The following is an 18,753-nucleotide window of genomic DNA, read 5'->3' on the forward strand; positions in this document are numbered from 1 at the left end:
TGTTCCATCTCTCTTAAAAAAGAGAAACTAAGAATTGAAAAATAAACATTATCTCTTGCCCTGGAATGTTACAAGTTATAGCCTATGCTATACAATTCCCATGTAAAATTGAATACAGCTTAGAGAGATCATTCAAAATACATCATTCAACCACAAATACACACAGACAACTATAGCTCACCAGGCTTGGCTATCCTTCTTATCTGACAGTAGCCAATCTGGGTGATTATTAGTAAGGAGCTGATAAACTGGTCCAGCCTCTCCCCCATCTGCAAAAGCAAAGCACAGAGGTTCCATCCACGCTTCAGCTAATGTGTGTAAAAATGCAACAGTGTATTCTTCAGGCAAACCTGAGAGCTACCTGAAACCTGTTTTTCTGTGCCATTTTGAAATCAACTTCCATTAAGATCTGCAGCTCATATAACGGTCAGAGAAAAGAAGCTCACCAAAAATATTAACAGAAATGTGTTGTTGGAACAAACAGAGGGTTGTGACTCAAAATCAACCAGAGACATATTTGCACCACCCTGTTTCCATTGCGCACCCTTGGATATGACTGGTGCGCTATACACATGGCATCAACAAGAGACTTCATTATCGAAGAAAGTTGATGATGCCTTAGCAGCAAGCGAGATTAATATTGCCCAAATTAAATAAAGGTCTGAATTTGTATTAATGTGTTTTTATTTGCTTTTTCTGTCTGTTCTGTTTTCTACCTCATGTCATGTGGTCTGAAATGAAAATGCACTCACGCCAAACTGACAGATGTTTTACCTGCAAAAAAAGAACCCACGTGATTCCGCAGCGGTCTGATTGGATGAGGCTGTACCTCTCGGGCACAGGACCAAATTAAGTTTTTTCCCTCCTCCCCAAGGTGTCTCATTCACTTTTCGGATGGGCACTCTGCCCCTCCTCTCTCACATTGACAAAACAACAGTGTGTTAGGCAAAATTGAAATTGTTGCTTGCCAGCACTTCACTGTTTCTGTCGTGCTTGTTTAGAACCAGGTTCATCCCGGAGCGAGACTCTACAACTCTGGAGCATCAAAACGAGGAAGGCGCACCGGGGAGATAAGTGCTGTTGCGCGGTTTTGTGGAGTGGACATATTTGGGCTCTTTTTACGCACGCATGTTACGCACTGGGACTAACTGGAATTAAGGACATTTTCGATTTTTGTGTATTTTATGGAATAAAACAACTTAAAACGTGAGTTTAAAAAAACAATTTTCTATGTTTGACTTGATCGTAGTATTGACACAAAATGTTTCTCAATTGACATATCATTGGTGCAATGTTTGCTGATTCTTTTTACAATATGTCATACATATCGCTGAAATGTAAGAACAACGAAACAAATCAAGCTATGTCTGTAAACTTCTCAGTTTACTTTTAGTTTAAGTCGAACGCACCCAGTGATGCCGCGTTGTCCTCAGATAACCTGAGTGTCCCGCTACTCACTGAGGCATGCACATTTTCACAATATAGCGCTGCGGATTTTATATTACTCCACTGATTTTAAAAGTTCATTTTGAAATGTTAATCAATATTATGTTATCATACCCGCTAGTTTTTTAGAGGTTTTCCACGGGCAACAGGTGTTTATGGAAACATCATGAAATTGGCACTAAAGCAAGTCGTTTTAAACTCCTTTTTACAATATGATTACAGCTCCCAGTTGCATAAAGCATGTCGTGTAGTGACAGTGAACAACTAGAGCTACATATACAAGACACTCGTTAAAATTAAATATAAAGATAAACGCCTGTGTAATGCTTAAAAGTCAATTATAATTTCTTCAATTTCCAAGAAATCCACGTGATCCCACAAACACACCCCGACTTTCTGTTGTTTTCTTCCCAAATTTGAGACAAATATGAAGCATATGAAAAAGAATTAGTCCTGGAAGTATGTCTCTTAACGACTCCCCTAAGTCTCATTATTAATTTCAATTAGGGTGGGTCCGTTGACTCGGGATAAACTTTTGGGAGTGCTGGCATTAAATCACTATCATACCCATCCAGATATATTTAAGAAGAGGATTTTTTTTCATTGCCTATTGTCATTATAAAATGAGTGTCTCGTTTTTATAGGGCGAAAATTGCAGCCTCCGCTGCGACCCACCACTAGTGTTTATACAGTGGGGTGGAAATGAGGACAGGGGGCTCACTGCTGCTGCCTGTCTCCAAAAACTCTCATGAAGCTTTTTATCTTAGCCCTGCCACCCACTAATTTCCTGAAAACATGAGCCTTGATCGTTGAATTATTATTTTTTGTCTTAAAAGCCCATCAATGGAAAACCCAGTTTAAAATAATATCCCTGGGGATATGATATATCAGGTAACTGTAAGATTCCAAGTCTTTCCAAAGTTTGGAAGAGGCTTTTATAGAGAGTGAGATCAATGTGCTTTGCTATCCAGAAAAATACTTTCAAGTTAATGTATCGTTACATATGTGAATCATTGGTTTGTTATATGCACTAAATACATGTTTCAGTATTTCTATATATTTTGCAATTTTATGTAGAAAATAGATCATAACACAATATGATTTAATCTCACACATGATAGAAACAATTTTAAGCAGACCTATCTATTCTACCTCAACAAATGTAGGTTGGTAAAGACATTGTATGGGATGTTTCCTAAAGTATTTTTTTTCTTCCTTCAGATGATTCTAAATATAAAACATATCCTGTGGATTTACTGTGTCTGTGAAGCTGCGACTGCAACAGGTAAGTTTGAATAAGTAAAGTATTTCCCTTCAACCTCTGTCTCTGTGAGTCCCTCCTCTGTGCCTACCCCTTTCCCCATCTCCCCCTGTTTCTTTTGTACCTTATCTCTCTATCCTTCACGCATTATTTTCCTCTGTCCATCTCACTGTGAAGCAACCTACCGCAAATCTTTTGACATAGTCACATATGACTAGCGTCTGTACTCTACAGCTTATCTACAGCAAACTTGCATCAGTGGTGCCTCATAGCATTATGGCTTCACTCTGCTCTTAACGTAGCAAACTGTGATAAGACCCTTCAATTCTTCTCTTTTTGAAACCTGCAAGACTTTACTCAAGGGTGAAGGTACCAGTGTTGGCAACTTTGGTTTGCCCCCTGGGCCCCTCTGGCCCCCCTGGCTCTGCTACACCCTTGTCCCTGGCCTTGTCTCTGAGTATGGAGGGACACCTTTCAATTAGATGGGAAACAACAGCTGGTTTCATCCCTTATCCTAATAAGGCCCTGTGTTAAAGCACACACACTCATGCCTCTGGGGCTGTCCCAGCGCTGTTTCCAGAGCAATTCCCACATTGTTCCTTGTGAACCCCCACCCCCAAACCCACCCATCCACATTCACACACTCACAAAAACAAAAAAAGCAAACTGGTTAATCATCTATCTCTCCACAAGCGCTACATGTGATTCAGCTTGTTGCTATTCTATTTTGTCTGGCATCCTGTCTGGTGTCTGCTTTAAAAAAAAAAAAAAAGTTAATGCAAGGTTTAGCAGTGGTGTTACTTTTTAACCCTCGACAAAAAAATGTTCAAAATGTTGTAAAATGTACCATAAAACAACCCTGTGATCCAATGTGAGTGTGATTAAGATTATTGTCTAGTGTGCAGCATGCTGATAATTGCCCCCACCTTTTTTTCTCTACATGTCATCATCAGTTAGTTCTTATGATGGAGAGATCAATTGAGGAGGGAAACTAACATGCATATGATTAGCGGTGGCATTATGTGAAGTAATGCAGCCATGACTTTAGCCACTTTTCTGTAACTTCATTCAAACATAGTGCACATACACTACATGCTGTGTGGAATATGTTCCTACAGTCATCGTTTTAAGGAGGTGGTTTGACTTTCCAAGAGCCATTTTAAGGCCATGATGCGTGTTATTTTTTATTAGGCAGGGTGTAGTTGTAACACCCTGTCAATGTAAATGAAATGGTCGGTTCGTAGTGTCAACTTTAACTGGTCAGAATGGGAGTAAACAGGGGGGACATGAGTTTGAATAGAAAAATTAAACACAAGTGTCACTAGCAAATAAATTCACATGAATTGAAAATGCATTAAACCCTTTTTTTTGTCTTACAGCCCTCAATACATTATCAATAATAAAACCAGTCACTGGGTCGCTTTCAGGGAAGGTGAACCTTCCCTGCTTCTTCTCCACCATCCCAACCTCAGCACCAGTCATCAGTCCCAATGGAACAGCCATTTATAGCAGAGATTACTTGCGTATCAAATGGACCAAAATAGAAGGAGGAGTAGAATCCACAGTGCTGGTGGCTCAAAATGGGGTGATCAAAATAGGCTCCATGTACAGGAATCGTGTATCAGTGCCCAGTCACCCCGAGGATGTAGGCGATGCCTCACTGACAATGGTCAAGCTGCGTGCCAGTGATGCAGGTACTTATCGCTGTGAGGTCATGTACGGCATCGAGGACACCCAGGATACAGTTAACCTTGATGTCAATGGTAAGACACAATCCTTGAATGTAGAGGGAGGATGATGCATGGACTTAATAACAGTGAAATGCAATGCAAGTGGTGACGGAAATGTAAACTGCATAAGAGAACTTTGGGCACCCTTCTGCTTACTTGGTTGTTATGCAGACTAACCACAGTTTTTAGTTCTTATTTTAGAGGCAATGCACTCTTAAAAAAGGCACAATGAGACATCAGGTCCCTGTCCATACCAACTGATGCAATGTTTTTGTTCCAGTGTTCTTTCAGCTAACTTTGTCTGCCATTGGAGCCTAAATATGGATTGTATTCCAACATTGTTAAAGGAAAAACAAAAGCTGTTATAACCTTATCCATCACTGTCATATAAGGAGCTACCTTGTCCGTGGAGAATTGTCTCTCAGTGGGGCATTTTGAGGAATCTATCAAGTTTTTTTCTTACTTTTTCTTAGTTTTCCTCAATATCACTCATCAAATGCACACAATTGCTAAATTATGGATACGGTAATGCCAATATCCAAGCCAAAAGTTAAAGTCTCCTTGTGGATGGGTTTGGGGGGATATTTCACTTAAGAAGTATTCTGGGAGCTATAACTCATGTTTTGGGGATGTAGAAAACATGGGTGGGGTGGGGGGATACTGGGATAGTTTTGTTTTTTTATGGTTTACAATCTGCACAACCTCTTTTCCAACTATCTGCAATGTTAATTAGGGCCATCAATCAAATCTACTGCGTATGTTTACTGTCCACAAATATGGGGATTTAAGGGCCATGGCATCATCTGCAGTTTTCTCGTTCATTTGTGGTGAACTGTATTGAGTATTTCGTTTATCCTTTGGGTTGATTGCAAAGTTCATCCTTTCCAAAGAAACTGATAGTCCCAATTAGTGAGTCATGGTGTGTGCTTTATAAGACATTTGCCATAATTTATAGCAGTGTAGTTATACTGATGAATCCCAGATTACTATGTTCATGTGTTTATACAAAACTTCCTTATGTTCAATTCTTTAATACCCCCCTAAAATGAGTTTGTTTGTTGACCAGGTGTGGTTTTTCACTACCGGGCAAGCACCAGCAGGTACACTCTGGACTACCATAAGGCGATTCAAACTTGTCGGAATATTGGAGCAACCATTGCTACTTATGAACAACTGAAAGCAGCCTACGAGGATGGCTTTGATCAATGTGATGCTGGCTGGATTGCAGACCAGACAGTGAGGTGAGGCTTGATATAGATTTTCTGAGGAGAGGTTAATTCTTTATGAACAAAGCTACAACTCATTCATGTACAGAGTATTTTAAATGATATGACATACATGTTGTCTAAATGTGCAGATACCCAATTACAAAGCCAAGGAAGGGTTGCTTTGGTAACCTGAAGACAAAACCTGGTGTTAGGACGTATGGTACCAGGAAGCCCACGGACACCTATGACGTTTACTGTTATGCAGACAAACTTGATGGTAAGTCAACCACAGAATTAGGATTCTTTATTTCTAAGTAATGAGGTTTAATTTAGAGGCCCATCCTTTGGCTGAAATGGTAAAACCTTCACATTATCACACTGCCAAAGGAAATTGATTATAACAGCGTTGTGATAACTCATCCAGTTGTGCTTTTGAATTCTGTATTGGGGACATTGTATGGGCTTTATATCATTTGTTGTACCAAACAATGTCTTGCATTGTAGACCAGGTGTAAGGAATAGAGTGTAAAGAAGAGTTAGTCGACAAAAATGTGATAATTGGGGTTTTAAATGTTTTTGGCACAGGCTACAAGAAGTCCACAATTCTCTTCCCCAGCCTTTTTATTTTTATTTATTTTTCTATCTGTTGACTACTTTATTACCATCCTCCTTCACACATTTTAACTTTTTTCAGCCCTCTGTAGGTTTGATTTGATTTGTAAGATATTATAAAGATATCTAATAATATTTTGAGAATTGTGCTGTTAGCCAGGGAATGTCAACCCAAACCATATTGTAGATCCTTTCTTAATAAACAAACACATGGTAGGTTACTTAAAAGTTAAAGTTATTGGCTATATATATACAGCCAAGAAGAGTTGATGTAAAACTTGAGTTTACCAATAACAAACCTAATGTCAAATAAAAAGAGACTGTGCCAAAGTGACTGACCATGTTATTGAACTGGGTGGAAAGCATCTCCTCATCTTAATGTCACAGTTAATCAGTGTGATCAAACCAACTTGGGATATATAAAAAAGTTACACCCAACTAACTGAGAACATGTAGTCCGTCAGTCAAACTCTGTTTTGATTTTATGTGGTTTCAGTTAAGATATTTTCTCTCTGTAGTCTTTCAGAGATGTTACCCTGTAGACAAAGAGACATTTTCATAATCAGGAATAATGCCGTTACCTTTTTGATGACAAGTTCCTAACATAAACAAAGTTAGGGAAGTAAATATAAGCTACATATTAAGTAATATGAATCACTCGACAGAAGGGGAAATCCATGCCCTGAAAAACAGACACATTCATTGACCGGTCAGGCACATTGTCTGCATTGCTATCCCACCTCAGAAAAATAAAATGAATGAACTACTGTTGTCCTAAATATGATTGGTGGGAGATGTTTTGGGTCCATGCCCTGCACAGCTGTGGCTTTTGTCAGCTTTTTTTGTGCTAAGTCTATTTTGAAAGGTCAAGTTGATGTCACAATGTGCTTGAAATTACTCCAAATGATAGGCTGTGTAGCCTCTCTTTCAGTGCAAATATAAAAAAAATGGAAAATATATTCATCTGTTAGTGATCCAGCTGTGATTCATGCCAGTGTTTTGGAATTGGTTAAGACTGCAAGTGAACCCTCTGAGATTTTTTTTAACCATGCTCACTGATGATTGTGCTTATTGCTAAGTCATTGTTCCACTTTGCTCTCTGTATTTTAGGTGAAGTGTTCTATGCTCCTGTGACCCGTAAGATGACCTTTGAGGAGGCCAGTGAAGAGTGTAAGAAGAGGAAGGCTGTCCTGGCAAGTCCTGGTCAGCTCCATGCTGCTTGGCGACTTGGTCTGGACAAGTGTGACTATGGCTGGCTTTCTGATGGAAGTGCACGGCATCCTGTTGCAGTACCCCGACTGCAGTGTGGTGGAGGCCTGATAGGTGTCAGGACCATGTACCGTTACAGAAACCAGACCGGCTTCCCAGAACCAACTAAGAAGCTTGGAGCTTACTGTTTTCAAGGTAAACTATTCACAGGGTCTCATTGTTGGTATTGCGTTTATTTATTGTATGTCATGGAGCAATATGTTACTTGCATATGCCAGGTCATATGGTATAGATGTTTATATTTTGGTTTAAAAGGTTAGAGACAGGGATTGAAGGCACAGACTATTCCCTGTCAAACCAGGCCTCTACTGTAAGGAGCTATGATCTCATCCCCTTTTCGACTCTGCTCCTCCACCCTTGGACTTTCTGCTTCTTTACTGCACTGTACACATTCCCACATCTGAACAAGAGCAGCATTTTAAATGTTTACTGTCTCCTGTCTCAACTTTTTTTTTTTGCTATATGGTTACAAAGTTCCAGTGACATGAACAGCAGGAATAGCAGTTGTAAGAAGCAGAGGAGTCATTACCGTCTGAGTAGCCCATGTTGTGTACCAGACTAGTCAAACAGATTGCAGAGTCCAGCTGACCTCACTGTCTCACATTTAAGTTACCCACCCATTTCTCTGGCCACAAAATTAGCCAACAGGAGAAAAAAATAATCAGAGTAAATCCTGTTTACTTTAAAGTAATGGACATGGCAGATCTTACTCTAATGGGGAGATTAATGAGCAATAGTTTTCAGGAGAGTTATTGAACTGTCAGTATATCTGTGTTTCTTTCTCCTCTTTATTACTTTCAGCTGGACTGTTAACGGCTCCTCAAGCTTTATCCTTAGTTAACCTAAGTGTTGATGGGAAACTAAGAAAAACAGTTTATACACTTGAGTGCTCTTCCAAATAATAAGTTGTTCGTTTTAGACAATATTATAAACAGTAATTACAGATTTGAAATAAATTATCTTAGATAAGTTGTTGGAGGTGTTGAAATTTGTCATTTATTCCACCTTCCACTTACTTGCAGCGCCAGACCCACATAGGTATGGATGGGTTTGTGCTTTGTTGCAAACCACATTGATTGCTGACCATGGGAGGAGGGGAATATATAGCTATCAATCCTCATAAGTAATGACACTTCATGGTTCAATGGAATTTAATAGAATCAGGATAAGTCCTTTAAAATGTGAGGGTTCCTAACTTCTCAGTGTCTCTCAGGCAAAACGACATGACAGTTGACAGTTGCCATTTAAAGATGGAGCAGAAGTAACTAATTACACACCTGTCAGCCTTTTTAGTCTCACTATCTAACACCCTTTTTCCTTTCTCACCTTATTTCCGCTGTCAGAGTTTGCCCTCTGTCATTCTCACTTGTACTTATCAGAGCAGACGTTTGGATAATGGACAAAGCTACTGCTGGAATTCTAAATTCAGTCATCCTTGATGACCCCTGACCTGGCCTTTCCATCTTTACAAATGAGGGGTTGACCAGATAAGCCAGCCATTTACTGCCCCTGAGCTATGCTAACTCTTGCACTGATAAGTATACATGGAGTTCAGAGGCCACACAAACAGGCCACCCTCATCTCCTGCTTTGTGTATTCCATGTCAGCTCTCTCAGTCCTGTTGTATTAACGCCCCCATCTAAGTGCCTTTCAAGTACCCTTGTTTGGGCGGACTCAATCCAATCTTTTTTAAGATTTCCCACTCCTAATGTATTTAAAAAATATATATATCGGTTAGACTGCACAGAAAGACAGGGGGACAGAAGGTTGGTGTCGAGGGAATATTAGAATAATTGGTTTCTGATTGGTCTCTTGGTTGCCCTGAAGGAAACTAAAGTCTCTGTAACAGCAACAGCTCACATCCATCAGTGAGATAATGCACTCTCTTTGAGAGCAGGACCTACTTTTCCTGTTAGGAAAAAACGTGTCTCACACCTTACATCAGAGATAGTTTCATGAAGAAAAGGGGGCTACGTAATGGTCAACAGCTGGCTTTTAAACATTCTGTCTGCACTAGTGAGGAAAGCTTTCTGAAGCTGTAATGCTGCTTTTTATGGGTGTGAGTGAATTAGGGATCATGGAAGGACATAAGGGCGTGTATGAAAAGGCAGATTCAAGAGAAAACTGTTAAATTAATTTATTAATTAATCAAACTTTAAGAAAAACTTAATAAGTCAGCATTTAAAGACCACCAAGGAGATATGAAAATATGAATTCAAGGACTGCTGCTCAAGACAAACTAAAAGTAAATGCTGCAGTAAAGAACTGTTTAAGGAGAGACGGTGAACAGGGTGACTTGATGAGAAGTCAAGCGTTGTCAGGGCAATACTAAAAAACACAACACTAGGTTCCTCTCTGCTTATAAGCTGTTTAATTAGTCTGTTTCAATCAGGTGAACCCTTTCAGGAAAATTAGAAGATGTTTAGAGAAACATTCAAAGTGCAATTGGTGTTTCACAGGAAATTGAAAACTTTGAAGATTGCTACATTTTTATAAGGCATTAACAAACATCTGTTTTTCAGTTATTGGAGACAGGTTATCAAAGGGGAAATAATCATGATATTATTGGCCTTACTGATACTTTTAGATAATTTAGGTTATTATGTGCAGATTAAAATTTTATTTCATATTAAGCAATGCTTGTACTGTGTTTAAAAACACAGCGGGAATTAATTTTAATGCTGGTAATCAACAACTTAATTAGTAAAAAATGTCCCAGAAACTTTGAACTCAAATGTGTGTCACACGGTAATTGCAGCTGTAGCATATTGCTCTTCGACTGCCAGACTCCTGTCTTACACACAGTCTGTTTCACAGACTTACAAGGTATACTAATATTTCTGGTTATAATTGTATATGCTTGCCGTGATGCTATGAATATGTAAACGTTATTAAGTTAGAATAAAAACATGTTTTATCTGTTGTATCTTCATTGAATTGTGGCATCTTTGCTAGCAGGAAGTGTAACAACTATGAATCCTAGTTGGCTCAGTGATGTGTCAGAAAGCTTTCTGAAAATGTCATATTAATGTATGTCAACATGTTTATTTTAGGAAGGAGATGGGTGTTCAACCAGACTTCTTTTGTTGACGTGTCTGTGGAAGAAACCACCACCACCACCATCAGCCCCACTACCTCCATCCCATTACTAGAGAGCACTACCACTACACTAAGCCTAACATCTGATACTGTAACAGAGGCAGAAGAGTCTCCAGACTCTCCAGTTCCATCTATGTTCTCTACTAGTATGTCTCCACCACGCCCCACACCAGCAGGCCAAAAAGAAGAGTTAATAACCACAGTTGCTCCCACCATCAAAGAGGAAGATGATGCTGATGATGTCACAGTTCCACCAGACTTTGACATTAATGACTTTGTAAGCGAAAATGTAACTGATAAAGAATTTGTTCCCTATCGTGGTGACACATTCACAACACCCCGAAGCACAACAGAAAGCAGTGATACCACAGATTCTGTTTCCAAGCCCATGGAGGAGCCAGACGATCACTCTTTAATTGAGATAAAAACTATCCAACCTGATGTCCCAAAACCAGATGAGTCTCTAATCACAGAGCCAATGTTTGCTGAGGGAAAGACTGAAGAAACTATTCCTGATTTTGGGATTACCTTAGCAATGGACTCTGACCTCACCAACACACCAACAGATTCAACTGACCTGACCAGCGAAGAAGCATTAAGCTCCTCAGAAACCACACCCTCAACCACTGGGCTTCATTCAACAACATCGTTCCCAGACTACGATAACAGCATTGAGGAGATTGACATTGATCATGCTCTGGAGGGTCTGCCACCTGTTCAGCCGTCCACACAGGTCTTCTCACCCGGCCCCTCAGATAGCGCTGGTGTTTTTGAGGAAACAGCAATCCCCTCAGCAATCCCCTCAACAATTCCCACTGACACAACCTTCATGTGCAACACCGGCAGTGAGGTGGAGATAAGCACCACGGAACCGCCAGAGAGTACATCATCAACAGGTGTACACGTCTTTGATGAGTCTGAAGTACCAGAGCACGGCAGTGACAATGCGACAGAGGACACCACCAAAGCAGAGATTGATACAGAGTTCTTTACATCGGCTCCAGTGGTTTCAGCTGTCAGGACCACGGCTTCACAGACAGTGGGCCCTGGTGAACGATTGACCTCTGGCTTGCCAATGCAGAATGTATCAGGTAAGACATAATACCTTGGACACACACATTTGGCACAGTCAATTCAAAGGATTAGCATACTGTACATTAAACTGTGCAAATATGAGAAGCTATGTCTTGATTTCATTTAACGACCATAAAGAGGAAAAAAGTATTGATGTCACACCAGTTGTTTGGTAAATACTCAGTGAGATAAGTCTCTTAATGTTTATTTATTCATGATTTGAATTTGGAGTTGGGGTGGGGTGGGGTGGGGGGCTGCTGTCCAGGGTGCTGAAATGAAGCCAAGAGAAGTATTTTTGATCCTCTGCCAATGACGATGTAAAGTGGTGGAAGTACACTGAGGTCACTCGTATTTTAAAGTGGCTCTGCAGCTGGGTAGTTTAAAGAACTTTATTTATATCAATTCATCTTAAATTAGGACCTCTAACAAAAATATATTTTTTACGATTGTTCCTCCTCATTTTTCATTTGATAAGCACTTATGTGTGCTAGTACTTGTATTTTCATGGTGAGTCATTTGTAAGTTCTTCCACCATGAACCAAGTTGAAGATCCTTAAGTCTTCCTCAGTCAGTCCAGCTAAGCAGAGTCCTTTTAAGAAGTTGCGATAGAGAAAGGGAAAGAGATGCACATGGAGATGGTTGTAGCGAGAGTGTTGATAGGGTCATAACCAAATTAGGAAATCTGAGAGACATACGTTTAGAAACTCAAGATAAAACACAAAAAAAAGGAAATCGAACACTTGAAGCAAATATCTTAGTTTTAAATATTGGAATGACAACCTTAATTTTCTTTCAAAGCTTTCAATCACAGGTCATCTATGCATACAGGCATAGCGAACAGCGATAGTAAAGTTATATTTAAATAAGAATATAGTTTCAAAACATCTAGATTGACAGTTCATTGATGTGATTTCTACATTATATTGACATTAACTAGTACTGTGCTTCTTGCTTACTTGACCTGACCCAGGAATGGCTAAAATGCTCATTTCAGTCTATTTAAATAGTGTTATTTAAGACAAGATATCCAAATTGAGAAAATAAAACACAAATTCAGGCCTTGATTTTAAGGTCAACAGCACATGATGTCATGTGCAAATGGCAGCTGCATATTTTCTTTACTGCTTCACACTGCCATGGTTGCTACAGTACTGTGTCACTGAAAAAAGATGCAAAGAATAGATCTGGTAAATTGGAAAATTGGAAAACATGTTAAAACACAAGTTAAAAAATTATTGTTAATTGCTATATTTGGCTGAAAGAGACACTCTGTATTCCAGATGATTTACACTAACACTTAGGTTGAATAAAAATTGATGATGATGATGATGATGATGATGATGATGAGGTTATGATTATCTGCATCATTATATAAAAATAATTAGCAGTTGCCACAATAATATGTATGTACATTACTGTACGGGTAGGGGAATACAAAATAGATGTTTCTTAATACCTGGCTTAATACCTTGTCTTAAATGTACTGCACAAGCTTACTGACAGCTTGGCTGGCAATAACATAGTTGCGTTGGCAGACTACCTGAGAAAGCACAGTTGCCTGTCTTTTGCATGGACTGGACACTAACAAAAATGGTGATGTCATCACTCAGACAGAGGCTCCCTCTCTGTTAGCATTGCTGGAGGCCTGGCTTAAGCGAGTGATTAAAGCTAATTTCACTGCTACATCATGTGATGTGGCTCAGCTGAGACACCCAGGTCTCTCTCTGCCCTCCCAGAGTGTGGGGGGAAAGTTTTTGGAAAATATGGTAGAGCAGACAAAAGTGTGTTGTCTGGCTGCAAATTACAAGGATGCTGAAAACAAATCCACAAGTTATGTTGCTTATTAATAGAAAATAATTGAATATACTAGTTAAAAAGTGTCAATACAACTTGTATTGAACTTAAGTATTGAAACTCAGGCTTGTCAACCACAAATGTCATATAGCAATTAACAGAATGAGCATACAATACAATACTACTGCGCGTGTATGTGCGTGTGTGTGTGTGTGTGTGTGTGTGTGTGTGTGTGTGTGTGTGTGTGTGTGTGTGTGAGAGAGTGAGTGAGCGAGCGAGTGAGTGAGTGAGTCAGTGAGTGACAGAGAGAGAGAGAGAGAGAGGGACAGATAGAAGTAGAAATTGTGAGAATTATGGACTACAGGGCCAGTCAGATGGGACCATTGCCTGAGTTCCCATGCCTTTCCTGTGTTTCAAACAGATGTCTTTCTGCAGAGCTGAACTGATGCAGGTGTTCTTGTTTGCAACTAATAATCTTTCTTAATAACCATTTGTTGGAAAGACAGAGAGAGGGGACAAAGGGCAGAGAGAGAAAGAAGATGGGAAGAGTTAGTATAATTTGTATACCAACAGACAGAGTAAAGCACACATGTTGCTGTGTGCTTTACTCTATTCTCATCTATGCTTCTACTACATAATGAAAACTCTGGCAAACAATTTAGGACAACCTAGAACAAACTACTCATTTGTGATTGCATGAAAACTGGAATGCATTAGAACGAGTGATGAAAGGGAAGAAGCATATGATTTTCAGAGATGAATGTCCATTGTCCATTTTTGTCTGGACAATTTTTAGGCTGCCAAAAATCATTGCGCTGCATACACATTTTTTTTTGTCCAGATCTTCTCCTGTGCACAAAGTACTTGTCTTTCAGGAGATGTAGGCTATTCTTCTTCTTAATGCTAACATATCAGATAATTTATATGATTAAAAATTATTAAAGTAAAGAATTGGATATCAATGGGAGAAAGTTTGAAAGTTGATGTTTCGAAATCATGTGAGATATTTCTTGTAACTATGGCCCAGTTGGTGTTTGTTTTGAGTGATTATTTAGTGAAAAGGAAAGGGAAAGTTTACCCCACAGGAGGGAACTGAATTAAAATTTAAACATGCTGATTGAAGAACTCTGTTGACTTGTTTCAAATGAAACTCGATAAACATGATCCTTATCAGCATTTCCCTGACAAATTCAAGCATGGTGCAAAAAACCCCTCTTTTTGGCTTTTTGGAAAACACCATTATGTTTCACAGTGACCAACATTCTGCAATATTTTACTGACAGGGTTGCTATGCAAATCTGTACCAGTTGGTATAATTTTCCCTGTTAAGTGGTGCTCAAGGATTTATAGATTTTTTTAGCAGCAGCTTGCAGGGGGCAGATGCGTAACAGCAGACGCTGAATCTCACAGCTGCCAGCTCTCACACTGCAATTTGTACAGGAACTGTCCATCCCAGTATTTCATCCTTAAAATAATCCTTTATTTATTTTTTAGTCTGTGGACTTCTACTTAAACATCATGCTGGATGCCCCAACATGAAACATTTTACATTAAAATGCTCACATAATAAAACAGTCATGCTTAAAATTATACATGATTCAGATGTTTTGATTAAAACCTTCTAATATCTTAATGTTGTTTAAGGTTTTTTGTCATATGCAGTGTTCACGTTTATCAACTAACATTGTTTAGGATATGGTGTGGAATGGCAAAAGTTCTCACAAAATATTTATTACAATTAAAAAGTATTCTGAGACAGAATTCCTTAATCCAACTTTTGCTAACATGATTCTTAGCCAGAAGTTATTTTATTGTTTTGCAACCCAATCTTTATTTTGTATTTATTTGACTTTCAGTTGACCAGGCTGTAGCACAAGATTCTCAGTCTCATACCATACCTGATGTGCCTGATGATCCAACTCCCTCCATAGCTGATGGGGCCGACCCAGACGTTCACTCCCAAACTGCTGCAACCATCACTCCAACTGTTAGCTTTATCAATGGTAAACATGAAATCACACTGGAGCCAAAGAGTCAAGAGGAAAAGGAGGCCAAAGGTACCCAAGTTTTGATTAATGTGACATCTTTGGGAGCAAGCAATGAAATTACCACAATATTTGATTATAGTTTTACCAATCTCCCTGTTAATAGCTCCACTGAATCAATACTGACCTCTACAGAGATCATAGATTTTGAAAAATATAACCCAGATGATATGAGCCCAATTGTTGAATCAACAACTCATCACAAAGGCCCTGAGGTAGATGAGCTTCCCAAATCTGGTCCAACGCAAAAAGAACTAACCTCTGGACCAGCCTCAACAGTGGAGGACACTGCTCCAGCAAAAACCACTGAAGCTGGTCCAACAGCCACTGATGCCAAAGAGGGTGTGAGTAATATCACGGCTATCACTGCTGACTTGGTACTTACAATTACACCAGCTGAGCCACAGATCACCACAGCACCTAGAGAAACCCAAACCACAAAGGCTGAGAAAACTTCCACTATCATCAACACCATAAGGGAGGAGGTGGGCGAGACAGGGAGGACTCCCACTTATGTCAAAAATGAGTCAGAAGTGACTCAGACAGAGTTGGCTGAAGACCAAACCTCTGTTACTTCTTCAACCAAACTTTACACAGTGAGAGATAAAGCGGAAAGCACAGGGGAATCAATGCGGACATCTGCTACTCCTGCTGCTGAAGACACCACTTGGCCCATGTTACAGACTGTGTTCACTCCCTCTTCTGATGACGGTGATGGGAAGACATCAACAACTAGTGACTCACAGAGCTCAACTCAAGATGTGGATGGAGGTAGAGAGATCCAAACTTTAGAGGCTACGGTTGCACATCAGGGAGATATTGCAAACAGCAAAATGCCTTCCATTACACCTACAGAGACAGTTGCAGCTGGTCTGATGTCTACAGCAGAGGAGGCGGTTTCAGCTGTTAATATTTTTACCAGTCCAAAAACATATACCTCTACAGGAACTGGGACATCATTGTCAAGTTTAAGTGTAACAGATCAAGCTACATTAGGGGATGACATAATTTTGCAAACAGAACAAAAAGAAGGCACATATAAAACATCAACCCCAGTCACTGGTGAGTCTAAACACACATCACCACCTACCAAGAAGGACTGGAAAAAAGATGAGACTACTCCTTCTTCAAAATCCGATGCAATCACTGCATCCACCTTGGACATTGCTTTCGAAGTTATGAAGTCAACAATGGCCTCAATTACTGAATATGTTAGTCAACTTTCTTTTGTGGCATCAAAAGTAACTACAACAGACAATACTATTCTGAGTACCGAAAAATCAACAATAGAAAAATCCCAATATGAAACAACTTCAAGTTCAAACACAGCTGGAACTGCTGGTGTACCGTTAGTGACATCATATGAAACTAAAATGAAATTATCTACAAAAAAAGCTTATAGTACAGAAAGTCCCTCTGGAACACATTTTTCTGGAAAGACTGAAAAAAGCTCTCTAATGACTCCAACGGATATCACTGCTGAGTCCCTTATTCAAGCAACAACTGTCTACTCTTTATCAAGCACTGTGTCACCATCACCCACAGCATCAATGGAGAAACCAACAAAATTGCCAGTTATTGGACAAGACAGTACTGACATAGATGGGACAGAACGTCCTGCAGTAACACCTTTTTCCGGAAAGATTGAGCAAAGCTCTCTAATGACAGCAACAGTGGAAGATGACAAAAACCAAACCATGTTCTCTACCACCTCCCATGTTAGCACTGAGGCACCAACAACAACTCCATCTATTACAACATCTGATGTTTCAGAGGAAGAATATACAAGTAGCAGTGGTGAAACTACAACAATGCAATCAAGTTCTTCATTCAGTGACTCAACAACAAAATCTGAATCAGCATATTTCCTTTCTACCACTGATATTGAGAGTTCTGGAGACAGCACTACTGATATCACGGATAAGTTACTTATCTCAGCAACAACTGTGTCCTCTTTATCAAGCACTGTGTCACCATCACCCACAGCATCAATGGAGTCTGGAATAAGTGGTTCTCCAAAAGCCACTGTACCTGTACCCTCATCAACCACCAGCAGTGTGAAACCAACCCCAATGTCAACCAAAACAGAGGTTTTCGCGACCACAAGTCAGACAGAGAAAATGTCATCTCTTTCGATGTTGGGTTCTACCATTCTAACAACAGAGGAAAAGAGCTCAGGAGATCAGACAACTGAGGTCTCGGTTGCAGTCACTACAACTTCAACAGCCTCCTCATTGTTCAGCACAGAGAAACCAACAGCATTGCCAGTTATTGGACAAGACAGTACTGACATAGATGGGACAGAACGTCCTGCAGTAACACCTTTTTCCCGAAAGATTGAGCAAAGCTCTCTAATGACAGCAACAGTGGAAGATGACCAAAGCCAAACCATGTTCTCTACTACCTCCCATGTTACAGCTAAATCTTCACTCTATAGCACTGAGGCACCAACAACAACTCCATCTATTACAGCATCTAATGTTTCAGAGGAAGAATATACAAGTAGCAGTGGTGAAACTACAACAATGCAATCAAGTTCTTCATTCAGTGACTCAACAACAAAATCTGAATCAGCATATTTCCTTTCTACCACTGATATTGAGAGTTCTGGAGACAGCACTACTGATATCACGGATAAGTTACTTATCTCAGCAACAACTGTCTCCTCTTTATCAAGCACTGTGTCACCATCACCCACAGCATCAATGGAGTCTGGAATAAGTGGTTCTCCAAAAGCCACTGTACCTGTACCCTCATCAACCACCAGCAGTGTGAAACCAACCCCAATGTCAACCAAAACAGAGGTTTTCGCGACCACAAGTCAGACAGAGAAAATGTCATCTATTTCGATGTTGGGTTCTACCATTCTAACAACAGAGGAAAAGAGCTCAGGAGATCAGACAACTGAGGTCTCAGTTGCAGTCACTACAACTTCAACAGCCTCCTCATTGTTCAGCACAGAGAAACCAACAGCATTGCCAGTTATTGGACAAGACAGTACTGACATAGATGGGACAGAACGTCCTGCAGTAACACCTTTTTCTGGAAAGATTGAGCAAAGCTCTCTAATGACAGCAACAGTGGAAGATGACAAAAGCCAAACCATGTTCTCTACCACCTCCCATGTTACAGCTAAATCTTCACTCTATAGCACTGAGGCACCAACAACAACTCCATCTATTACAGCACCTGATGTTTCAGAGGAAGAATATACA

The 18,753-nt window shown here is 39.8% G+C and overlaps 1 protein-coding gene across 1 annotated transcript; it reads left to right on the forward strand.

Moving 5' to 3' along the window:
* Positions 1-1,039: 1,039 nt before the first annotated feature.
* Positions 1,040-11,921, forward strand: LOC136183125 (aggrecan core protein-like). Its single transcript, XM_065965183.1, has 7 exons — positions 1,040-1,206; positions 2,668-2,731; positions 4,087-4,470; positions 5,504-5,678; positions 5,795-5,922; positions 7,368-7,661; positions 10,580-11,921. The coding sequence occupies exons 2-7, from the start codon at positions 2,668-2,670 to the stop codon at positions 11,725-11,727; spliced, it is 2,193 nt and encodes a 730-aa protein (XP_065821255.1). The 5' UTR covers positions 1,040-1,206; the 3' UTR covers positions 11,728-11,921.
* The last annotated feature ends 6,832 nt before the right edge of the window (positions 11,922-18,753 follow it).

This window comes from Labrus bergylta, chromosome 2 (assembly GCF_963930695.1).
Source record: "Labrus bergylta chromosome 2, fLabBer1.1, whole genome shotgun sequence".
In the NCBI taxonomy this organism is placed as follows: domain Eukaryota; kingdom Metazoa; phylum Chordata; class Actinopteri; order Labriformes; family Labridae; genus Labrus; species Labrus bergylta.

Bases quoted from the DNA above. Each gene is read 5' to 3' on its own strand.
- LOC136183125 (XM_065965183.1), top strand. From the start codon at position 2,668: ATGATTCTAAATATAAAACATATCCTGTGGATTTACTGTGTCTGTGAA. The intron at 4,471-5,503 runs GTAAGACACAAT...TTTGTTGACCAG, and splicing joins AGTTAACCTTGATGTCAATG to GTGTGGTTTTTCACTACCGG. The intron at 7,662-10,579 runs GTAAACTATTCA...TGTTTATTTTAG, and splicing joins TGGAGCTTACTGTTTTCAAG to GAAGGAGATGGGTGTTCAAC.